Source organism: Chanodichthys erythropterus, chromosome 19, assembly GCF_024489055.1.
Source record: "Chanodichthys erythropterus isolate Z2021 chromosome 19, ASM2448905v1, whole genome shotgun sequence".
NCBI classification, from domain to species: domain Eukaryota; kingdom Metazoa; phylum Chordata; class Actinopteri; order Cypriniformes; family Xenocyprididae; genus Chanodichthys; species Chanodichthys erythropterus.
The window spans coordinates 10386478-10398886 of NC_090239.1; the positions used below are offsets into that span (position 1 = coordinate 10386478).

The 12409-nt window shown below is 35.8% G+C and overlaps 1 protein-coding gene across 2 annotated transcripts in view; it reads right to left on the reverse strand.

The window, feature by feature from the left end:
- Nucleotides 1–8013: 8013 nt before the first annotated feature.
- The window catches only part of rbfox3a (RNA binding fox-1 homolog 3a), a 40174-nt gene continuing 35778 nt past the window's right edge, over nt 8014–12409 (reverse strand). For both annotated transcript variants that reach the window (XM_067368958.1, XM_067368959.1), the window contains exons 10-11: nt 10341–10419; nt 8014–8118 (exon numbers count right to left, since the gene is read on the reverse strand). In XM_067368958.1, the coding sequence (XP_067225059.1) occupies nt 8074–8118; nt 10341–10419 (124 nt within the window). In that variant the 3' untranslated portion in view covers nt 8014–8073. The remainder of the gene's footprint in view (nt 8119–10340; nt 10420–12409) is intronic.

The following is a 12409-nucleotide window of genomic DNA, read 5'->3' on the forward strand; positions in this document are numbered from 1 at the left end:
TACCATAAAATTACATTAAATGTACTGTTAGATCTATTACAGTTATTCACCGTATATAGTACAGAAACTTTTTGTAAACCAATTGACAGTTTTTCACCGCAGCATTTTTACAGTCTTTTACTGTTAAAATCACTGTATTTTTTTACAGTGTAGAAATTGTGCAGAACTTGAAAAATTTACATTTGTTTTACACTTTTCTAAATCTTACACCTTTATTCCCAGGTTTAAATTACATTATGAATACCAGATTTTCAATTTGGTCTCAGACTTTTGGACTTGCGTGATCTAAAAGAAACTAATTACGCAATAAAAATGCAAATCATGAAGCAGGAAAATATATTCTGATTGCATTATCTTCCATGCACCGGCTCAATATCAGAAACAATCCTTGGGTGTAACGCTAAACACACATTGTGGAATTATCTCCCAAATCCTGGATTAGAGTAACTGAAGTGAAAATAGGGCTTAATGAGGAGAGCTTCCACTAAATTTTCAGCATAATGAGTGAACCGGAATGATCAGAGGCTGGGTGATATCATTGCAGTCTGAGGAGGATGTTCGACACTGAGCTTAGAAGACATCCACCGGACAGGAAGAGAAAAGCACAGAGAAAGGGGTGGAGGAGATTCCGGGGTGTCCTGGGGGCTCTCATCCTGACAGAAGCTCTCTAATTCAGGGAGATGTGGTGCCGTGCTGAGGAGCCTCATAAGAGGGAGCGAGCTGACTTTAATTTTAACATGACTTTGTAGTTCTTCACCCATCCCTGGAGGAGCACACAGATGTGCTCCGGCATGCTGATCATGCCCAATGATGGGCCTCTGTTCTCTGCTTGGGGCGTAATATCACTGGAACAGACATGGGATCCTCAAGTTTTTGCTTGACAAACATGAACAGAAATCGACTGAGGGAGATGTAAAACTGTTGGTGGGCAGCCATGTCAGTAACGCTGTTAACATGATACATGCTAACCCCCCTTTTCAACATCCGAGTCCTATTGACTATTTAAGTGACAAAATGTAAAAAATACAATGAAATAAAAAATAAATTTAAAACAATGAAAATACTTTTGAACGGTAGTGTGTGTGTGTATATATATATATATATATATATATATATATATATATATATATATATATATATATATATATATATATATATATATATACACACACACACACACACTCACACACTACCGTTCAAAAGTTTGGGGTCAGTAAGATTTTTTTATTTATTTATATTTTTTATATTATATTTTTATTTTATAACATTTATATTTCAAATAAATGCTGTTTGAACTTTTGAACTGTCGTCTATTCATCAAAGAATCCTGTGAAAAAATATATATCACAATTTCCACAAAAATATAAAGCAATTTTTTCAACATTGTAAATAAGAAAATGTTTCTTAAATGACAAATCAGAATAGAATGATTTCTGAAAGATCATGTGACGCTGAAGACTGGAGTAATGATGCTGAAAATTCAGGAAAAAAATTACATTTTAAAATATATTCAAATAGAAAACAATTATTTTAAATTGTAATAATATTCCACAATATGACTGTTTTTACTGTATTTTTGATCAGCCTTGAGACAAAAACAGTAAAAAACCTACCTACCCCAAACTTTTAAACAATAGCGTATATATAAAACATTAACATAAAAAAATAAATATTACTAAATTAACATCCATTTGCATCAAGTCTAGTAAAAAAGAAAAAAACTAAACACAGAGAGATATAATTTTCCTTTTATTTAGACACAAAATTGCTTTAGTATTACTTATTTTTATTTTATGTACATATCTTTATCTACTGAATGTTGAAGTCCAAAAACAAATGGCTATACGAAAGCAGAATGTACCAATTGGATTTTAACAGATGACGCGATTCATATAAGCTGAAACTTTCACAATGTAAGCCTACATGAAATGGACAGCAAGAACACATTTAATACTACAGGTTATACATACAAAAAATGACTGCGATATGTGCTCACATATATTTATATGTATATATATATATATATATATATATATAGAGTATTATGTACAAAGAGTACAGTTTTTGCTTCTTTTTATTTAAAAAAAACATTTTCTAAAAATCCCCTGACAGAAGAAAATTGCACAATGAAACAGCACAAGAAACAGACACAATTTTAAATGACAGAAAGTTAATGAGGTAACAGCAGATATAATGTTAAACTGCGTTATCGTCCAGTGTTCGAGTCTATGCGTTTGTCTATGTATGTGAAATAAACAATTATATTATTAACTTCTATTTAAATAAATAAATAATGTTTTTTAGCTTCTAATTCCATCCTGTTTGCACCCTAAAACAGACCTCTCTGTAAATTAACATTTGTGCCATCAATTTGAGAGAGATGAAAATCTGCTGCTATGTGGACTGGCCCCTGGCCCAGGGTGCCATCTTACAAATCACTGCATTAACAGAGCTAATTAAACAGGCAATCTTTTAATGGCCCACTGCGGCGTCCATGCAAGACGGAGACTTCCATCTTGTCAATCTGCAAGCTCACACATTCATTTAGACGACTGCAAACTGTCTCCTCAGCAGTCATTTCATGCTCAGCACGGTGTTTTCTCTCTCTGCCTAAATGCTGGAATTAAATAAATGGGTGATTGAGTCCTAATATAGTCGCTTGATTAGTTTAATTGTCTGAAATAGAGATGGGAATGCCTTAGTCAAGAATATGATAGTCTTTGCATGAATTAACTAAATCAGATTCATTTACACTTCTGCATAGATATTTAACAAGAGGAAGCGAGATTTATTTGGTTAAACTATGTCGTTTTGCCACTTTTTAGGTCAAAACATGTGGTTGGAAGCACCGAACGCAATAAGAATTTCATTTCAAAAAGGCTGGTGAATGATTACTCTTGAGTGCAGCCAGTTTAGGATATGTAAATGCAATAAAGTCAATTAAAATTGTGTCTTTCACATAAATTAAACTGAGGTCAGAGGGTAGCGTAAATACCTTCCCAATGTAAGGAAAAAAGGACATAAATTTAAATAGCTCAACAACACACAGCACAGAGTTATTGACTCACATCTGGACATAATATGCTCTCTCCTCTCCTCAGAAAAGGTATAAACAATTTGGATTTAAAGCCTATTATATTCTATTATATAAAAACGTCACCACATAATATTCTTAAGGGTGTGTAATAAGTTTACAAAAGAAAGGACTTTGTACTTTGTATGTTTAACACATAGTGGCAATGTTTTCATATGCCACACCTGTCTTGTTTTTCGTTTTCAAACTGATCAACATCAACAACACATTGTTCAAAGTCAGACATAATAAAAATGTAAAGAAAAATAAGTAATAACTTCATAAAGCTTGAATAGAGAAAATAAAATCACAATGTTATTTACAGTGCATGTTAAATCAGGTATTCCATTCCCACAGAGGAGCGTTTATCCTTTGCATTTTTGTTTCTGATAAACAACAGATTGAATTTTTCAAGAAAACAAGGCTTTTTTTAGTCCACTTTTAAACATTTATGGAGCTCCGCACATGACATGCAGACAAAAATATATATATATATCAAGGCCACAAATTAAGAATTTCTCTCGTTTTAGTAAATTGTGGCCACGAATTGAGAATTAATTCCTACGATTTATTAATTCATTCCCTCATTTTAGTAAACGATTGAATTGAACTAAAACATGGGAACGAATTATTACAACGTGGCCACAATTTATTAAAATGTGGGAACAAATTATTATATTGTGCTCCCACTTTACTTAAAACAAGGGGTTACACTTTATTTTACAATGCCGTAGTTACATTTGTAATTACTCAAATAAGTAATTACTAAGAGTTAATGACATATATGTAATTACTATAGAGTTAAAGTTAGGGTTAAGGTCGCACTTTATTTTACAGAGTATGTGCACTTACATGTACTTACAGTATACTTACCCAAGAAAGTACTGGGTAATATAAGGTAAGTACATGGGTTAAGGTTAGGTTTGGGGGTAGGTTCAGGGTTAGTACCTAGTTATTACCCAGTTATTACAATTACAATCATAGTAAGTGCATGGGGAACAGGACTGTAAAATAAAGTGCTACCGGGTTTTGCTTAGGGTTAGTTACTTTTAATTATGCATAATTTACTGTTATTACTAGAGTAAGTACATGTAGTTACGTGTCACTACGGCATTGTAAAACTAATTATAAAACGTGCTGACATATTAATAAGTTGTGGGAACGAATTGTTAATTCGTGGCCACGATATACATATTCAATATTGATTTAATCAAATTTTGTTTTGCTAACGATAGTACAGACTGCATAAACGCCTGCCTGTGCAGCTGTCTAAGTCTTTCCCCCCTTTTTCTTAGAGCCATCTGAGCCGCACGCAGCACTAGGGGAACAAGGACACATTCGTTTAGGTGAAATATTATGTTGCGCTGTAGATTTCTCCCTACAAAGGTGGAAAAAAGCAATGCATCTAATCTATGTTTTACAATAGGCTGCTGTGATTTCACACTCACGGGAGAACGGTGTGTCTGAAGAGGCAGCCACAACAGCTATGGTAATAGACTGAGCAGAACGGCTGTGCCACGCGCCCGGCTGGCCTAGTGTATCTCCAAATGAGATCAGTGGTTATTGACTCAATGCTGTTATCTTTAATCTGTGGAGTAAATTACTTTGGATGCTGCCTCTCTACCCTGGATTCTTTCCCCTTCTTCTATAACTCCACCCTTACAATTCCATTTGAGGGGTGCAGGCTGCTATTTACTGGCCTGTGTGTGTGTGTGTGTTTGTGAGACACGAGGACATGATCAACGCCCAGAGGAACCAAGAAACGAGGGAGGCCCTATTTCACTGGGAGGATTACTGCCACCCCCAACTCTTTCTTTCTCATTCTTCTTCACTCTCTTCTCTAAAGGCCTGGCATGTCTTATCACAGGTCCTGTATAAAGTGCTGGGCCTCAATGAATGTCACCTTGGGGGAAAAATCTCTCACCTTATAGTGCACAAGTGCTTCTCCATTGAGAAAAGAATGTTAGGGATCATATGGCTGGATCTTTATGAAAATAGATCACTGACTGAGAGCTTTCAAGCCTCATTCAACATTTTCCAAAAAGAAACAGCTCATTTTTTATATTTTACTGCTTTTTACTGTATTTTTTATTAAATAAAAGCAGCCTTGGTGAGCATAAGAGATCTTTTGATAACATTTAAAAATCGATGATCCCAAATTTTTGAACAGTTTGAATGCAATTTTTATGTACGTGTGAATATATTTTTTTGTACATATTTATTATTAATTGATTAGAGAGGTTTCTTGTTCTAGAGGTTGTCTGACCCTATACGAAGAGTATGTTTCACAATTGTTCCCCTGCACAATATCGGTAACACTTTATTTTAAGGTGACGTAATTACACGTTAATCATAGTAAGTAGTTAATTAATATTACTCTATGTAACTACGTCACCTTAAAGTAAAGTGTAACCCAACATCTTATATCTTCCCGCTCCTATTAGGAATTCTTAGTCTGGCCTGTCCTCCACATACATTTTAGACTTGACTAAAAATGTCCCGAAGATCTATGACTAGGTCGCATACTCCCAGTGCTTAACACGTAACTCAACAGCAAATCAATACTGGAACATGTTGTTTAGAACATCATAAGCGGTTCTCTCTGCAAAGGGTGCAGTTTCCCAAGGGTAGTGGGATATCTTTTATTTTAAATTCATCCATCCCTATAGACTGATTCCTGTTATATCCCTGCATCTTTGTTAGTTAAAATGATAATACAAGTTATTTTCAAGCGGACTGCGTCTTCCATATTAACACAAGCCTGATGGAGATTTCAGCAATGAGCGGTAATTGCTCCCCCGTCATCTCTGTTGTTGCAGTGGGATTCTGGACATCTCATCAGCTAGAGGGTGCAATAGACCGTGTAGTGGGGAAGTGTTCTCTCTTTCCACATTACCGCACTATGTTTATTTACAGAATGCTTTCTGAGCAGCAGAAGCGGCCTTGATTAAGTGTACGCTCTTTATGTGACATCTAACAGATTAAAACTGAAGGAAACCTTGCTGAGGGCAATCCTTCATGAATATTTGCTTTGATACAGGCAGACGTGTTTGTACACAGGTTTCGCTAAAAATATGAATTGTAAGAAAACATCAACATTATATCATACATTTACTAAGATGTAAGAATATTTCTTTGTTTAGATTTAGATATGTTCCTATTATTATTGCCAGTAAATAATAAGTAGATTTGCATATGAGAAAATGTAACCAGATTTGATGATTTTATTGCTTTGTTAAAATAAAAACTAAATTATTATTATACAGTCAAACCAAAATTTATTCAGACACCTTGAACATTTCATTCATTATTACAGTTTATTCACTATAGTTAAAAAAATTAGTAAAAAAAATATGACAAGATCTCAGAGTTAAACTGTGTCAGAAAAAAATAATCTTAATTATGTCAGATAACACTGAAGCAAAACATGGTCAGGTCAAAGTGTCTGAAGAATTTTTGGTTCCAGATTCTTATCAATTGTACTGGTAATCCACTGTATGAAGAATTATTGGGTATAATATGTCACAGTTTACTTTATTTTGCTATCCTCACTTACATAAATTAACTATAGTGTCCTGCACCCACTAGTAAAAAAAAAAAAAAAAAAAAATTCAATGTCTGAATAATTTTGGGTTTGACTATATATATGGCAACACTTCACAATTAATTCTTATTTCTTAATATTAGTTAAATCAACTAAAAATGAGAAATATATTTTAACAGCATATATTAACCTTAGTTAATGTTAGTTCATAAAATGTCTGTTCATTTTAGTTCACTGTACAGTGATTTTTGATCTTAAGAATGTAATAGTAAATGTCAATATTAAGATTAATAGAGATCAATAAATGCTGTAGAAGTATTGTTATTTGTTAGTTCATGTTTACTAATGTAGTTAAGTAATGTTAACAAACGAAAACATATTGTAGTGTAATAGAAATAATAACAATAATAATTATTATTATCGTTGTATATGTGGAAGTGATAATAATAATAATAATAACTGTGATTATCATTGGTGTATAAGCACAAATAATAATAATAATAATAATAATAATAATTTATTGTGGAAAAATTAAAGTATATCAAAATAATACTAAAATCCTAAAAGGTATTTTAAGTCCATCTGTGGCAATGGAATACCTTTTACCAAATATTAATAAAAACTTGACATCAATCTTGCCAAATGACAGTTGCAATCATACAGACAATAAATTCATTGAGTTATATAACAGTACGTCAAAGTGAAAGAGGGTGTGAGTGACAGAGAATTGCTTGAAAATCATCATCATACAGCTAACTATCAGTTTAAACACTACTACTATATAATTTTGGTAAACAATCATAGACTCCATAAGAGATTTGTAAATGAATGTTTCCCTTTGATATTTACTGGAGGAAAAATAGTAAGGCTATATTAGTAGTTTACAGATAGCATAAGCAAACCTTAGAGGTTTTTCTTTTCATACTGTAATGAATAGCAGTCATCATCACTTCTAGTAAGTGGGTGTTCAGTGGGGCCTTTAATGCAAAAACTGCAAATATACGTATGCGAGTCTAGCGCTGCTGTTGTTTTGCTCAAGTTGCTCATTCTTGTGCCATTTAGTAAGGCAAATAAACTCACTTCCTGGCCCACTCCCTGTCCACATAAATCAGCTGAGCTCATGCCCATAAATCTACGCCGCGACTAAATGAGAAAACTCATTGGACAGCACCCCCCCACCCCACCCCCCCGCCCCCTCGCCCTTCTCCTCTCTGTCACTCAGCCCCTCCCCTCCCGGACCACACATTTCAATACAAACAAAACAGATTCCAAATCAATAGCCGAGCAACAGAAATGCTGGATAACCACAGGATGATACGCAGAGCTTTAGCCCAAATGTGACTGTTCGGGGAAGGTTCGCGCTTTGCGAACCTTGAAGGTGGAGGTGGGTGGGTGGGTTGTTTGTTTGTGTTTTGTTTGTTTGTTTGTTTGTTTGGTCGGGGGATTGATTCTCTCTCTAGTAGGGTGTGAAGCGACTGTAACCTCCTCTGTAAAGGCTAGCCTGCAACATCAAAGATGAAAAAACAAAAATGACCCAATCAGTGTTATAAATAGATTCTCTGGGGTGAACAGTTCTGGAAATTTTCTTCCCTTTCGTCTCGTTTAGATTTTGGAATGAAATTACAGTGTGATTTTCAAGGCAAGTGGGTGTCAGAGTTCAGAGTTCCGCGAATCAACCGGGTTGCGACTGAAACAGGCTGTCGAATCCTGCTGCTGTATTTCATCAGCTGCTCTTTATCGAACCTCTCCATCATGGCCGCCTGGCCCTCAGGTTGATCTGATTGGAGACATCTAACACGCACCGCTTTCTCAGACCTCTCCTTAACCGGACTGCGGTAGCACCCACTCGGCTCTTGCCAAATACAAAAAACTTCAAAGGCTCTATGGGCCGTTCTCCTCAGCTCCGACCCTGTGCAAAATACACACGCCTTAAACGTGGAATGAATTCTGTTCTAACAGAGAGCAAAGCAAACTAACTTTTTTCTAACCCTCAGAGGAGCTCATTATTAAATACTTTTAACTTGTGATCTAATGGTCAAATATGATTTAATGATATTCATTTCATTCTCAGCAGGCTCAGTGCAAGTACTGAGAGGAGTTCTGCTCGTTTGAGTCGCAACCGGTTCGGTCCTGGAATCACTGAGGACTCTGAGTGCTCACCTCGGCCCCCCTGCGGCCCTCGTTCGACCGGAGGAGCGCCGAAGGATATTTGCTATGTCTTAAAGTGGCAAATTGAAGTCTTGAGAAAGGGAGGAAAATTTGAAAAAAAAAAAAAGAAAAAGAAAAAAGGAGGCAAAAAAGCAACACAGGCCACAGTTTTAATTAAGTAAATGAAGAGGAAAAAAATGGTCTTAATTAATGAAAGCTTTTAGCTAGCAGCTGCACCGGGGAATAGTACGGTTTTGAGAATCACACGGATGTCGACTTGGTAAATTCCAGTCATTTGTCTTAGGCAGAGTGTTTGTCCAATAAGCCTCATGGGCAGGGGGAGGTGGGTGCGATGGAATCTTTTTTTTTTCTCTTTCTTTTTTCCCCGTCGTTCTCCCTCTATCTCTCGCCTTTTCTTTAATCTCCCTCGGCACGCTGCTGCACGAGCTTGATGGTCGTTAATCTTGAGAAAAGTCCCGACCAACAGCCGCAAAAAAACAAATCATAAAGAGTTTTCTCTTTTTGTGTTCAGATAGGAGTTTTAGAATTTTTCATCTTTGATGTTAGCTGCAAAAGCTAGCTAAAAACAAACATTAACAGGACGGTGATCCCCCACATCAGATTGAGAATGCTGATATGCAAAGGAAAACGTCTCATTTGGAAGGTCTAATCAAGTGTCAGTATGCTGGGTTACTCCATTGCATTTAATGAGATACAAAATGCCCAGGATCCATCTTGACAAACTGTCACATACACATATATCAGCTGATGAGTCTCAGAATATGGAAATATATATCTACACTCCTAACATTATTAATGCAAATGCAAACAGGGTCCAAAATTTACACTTTCCAAGCGTCAAATGCGAGAACAAATTGGCGAGTAAATAAAACACTTCGCCAGTTGGTCGGTTGCAACATTACATGGTTTTATCTGTAAGAATGATTACTGATGTAGCCGAAGTGAGAGATTAAAATAAAAACGCTACTATCATCCACCAAAAAAAACATCTTTTGCGACTTACGCATATTCTTACAATTTTTTCCTCAGTAAAAAAGCATCAAGACGTTTATCTGGGATCTATCTATCTATCTATCTATCTATCTATCTATCTATCTATCTATCTATCTATCTATCTATCTATCTATCTATCTATCTATCTATCTATCTATCTATCTATCTATCTATCTATCTATCTATCTATCTATCTATCTATCTATCTATCTATCTATCTATCTATCTATCTATCTATCTATCTATCTATCTATCTAATCTAAATACAATTGCACGGCTAGTAAATTTATGGCTGGTAATTTTGGACCCTGAATATGTTCATGTACAATTTTTAAGACTTTAGCCACCCCAACCACACATCTCCAGCTCACAGCGCATGCTTCATTCAATATTTGTTTCATAGTATGTACAGTTATTCTATTCATAATTTGAGTCAATTTAACAGAATACACAGCAATATCTTTCAGCATTATTATGGTTGCACTGGGCTCTGGTTTGTATGTTGTTGGGGTGCTCAGGTCTGTGTAATGTTAGGGCATGGATGAATGTTTCATGACTTACCATAGTGCCCACGCTGTACGTGGCTGCAGGTCCAATCGTGTGGTGATAAGGGTCTGCTGTTGCATAGACTCTGCCATAGCTACAGGGAAAGGAAGAAACGGAGGGAGCATTGAAGCTTCGAGAAGATGGTATGCTCCAGTGAATGCTGTTCATTTGAACTAGATCCATTATCACTACACCCTTCCTCCCTCTCTCTTGCCCTCTCTTTCTTCCTGTCTGATAAAAATGCAATCACTAGCTTGCCATAAATACACGATATAAAGGTAAGAGTGTGTTAAAAGTGATAGGTGCTCTGTTATTGTTTTGAAGTAAAAGTATTTTTATCTTATGAGCATGTGGTAAACATTATATTGGTCAGAGAGGGACAAGACACAGAAAAGAACGGTAGAAAAGAGAAAAGTAGAAACAGGAAAGAGAAAAGAACAGCAGCATTGCCATTTTTAAAGTTAGTTAGTATTCTTTTATCACAATATCACAATTAAGTGAACATTGGGATGCATTTAAAATAATTTCATTTTCTTGGTTTGAGAGCATGTTGAGTTTATTTTTATTTTTTTAATTCTTTTTTTTTTTTTATATACATATAGATTAGGAAATCTTCCAGGTGTTTCTTTATTTTGGCCATTCCTCTAATCAAAATGCTTCAGTTTTTCCTATATGTTCTAAAAATCCCTTTCCATGTTAGAATTTGTAAAATACCTGGTAACACTTTACAATAAGGTTTCATTAGTTAACTACTTTACTTTAACATTAACTAATACTGTACTTCAACAGAATGTATTAATCTTAAGTTCATTTCAACATTTACTAATACATTGTTAAAATCAAGAGTTGGATTTGATCACATTAGTTAATGCACTGTGAACTAACATGAACAAACAATGAACAACTGGATCTTTATTAACTAACATTAACAAAGATTAATAAATACTTAAACAAATATTGCTCATTGTTAACTGTTAACAAATAAGACCTTAATGTAAAGTGTTACCAAATACCTTTAACTAACAAAAGCCACTTCCTTAATGACACCATCCTCTAGAAATACATATGATAATCTTTAAAAGCTGTTTAAAATATAAATATAAAAAGACATTCCATGTAAGCCAACTGTCAGTCCCTCACCAAGCAATGGCTAAAATCAGCCCTTCATTTCCATCCTGTTAGGAATCCTGTTTATTTCATGCTACTATGCAAGTAATCAAGTTTAAATAAATAAATAAAATGAATGGAAAACCATGTTAAAGAAATACTTCCTTAAATTATAACATTAGCAAATTCACTTTTTAAAAGTGACAAAGTTCTAAAGGTACTGCGGAACAGGAAAGACCCAGCAAGAGATGCATGGATGCTTCGGATTTTGTGTTGTTGTTCGTGTGCGTTAAAAAAGCGAGTGAAGGAGGCAGAGAGTTTATGTTCACAGCTCTCTTTATCCTTTTCATGCTCCTTTGCCCTCTCTTGTTTACCCAGGCTGCACTGTAAAGAGGCGTAGGGCTGGTGGCGGTGGTGGCGTTCTCTGACTCTTTTCATTGGTACCGATTTGGAACTAATTCCTCCAAGATGGGCCTTACTTCTTCCTTTATTTATTTATTAACCCCCAACTCTTCCCTTCTTCATTTGTTGACTTTCCCTACAAACACACGCTTGCAAATGAGGGCCTGCGGGGAGCAGATAAGGCAGACCGAGCCGGGTACCGAGGGCACAGACTGAGAGAGGAGAAAAGAGGAGAGAGGGGGAAAATCCTGGGCCCAGACATGCTATTACATATGGAAATACTATCGGATCTGACCAGGTTTTTGTCGTCCGGGATTATTACAACATCAAAGGTCAGGCCAGCTCAGTGGAGTGAGAGAGCTGAGCGGAGGGGATTTTAACTGCTTGTGACAGACAGTTCAGGCGAGGGTGGCTTGTGGGAATCCCCGTAACACTCCAGCCGGGCCGGGCTACTTAACCTGCAGCTTAACCAGGCAGCGGGAATTACTCATTCAGAATTAAACCTGGATAGCTAGTTCAAGCCATATTAAAAAAGGGTGATTTTTCTCCCCTCATACAGTCTCCACTCGATAATT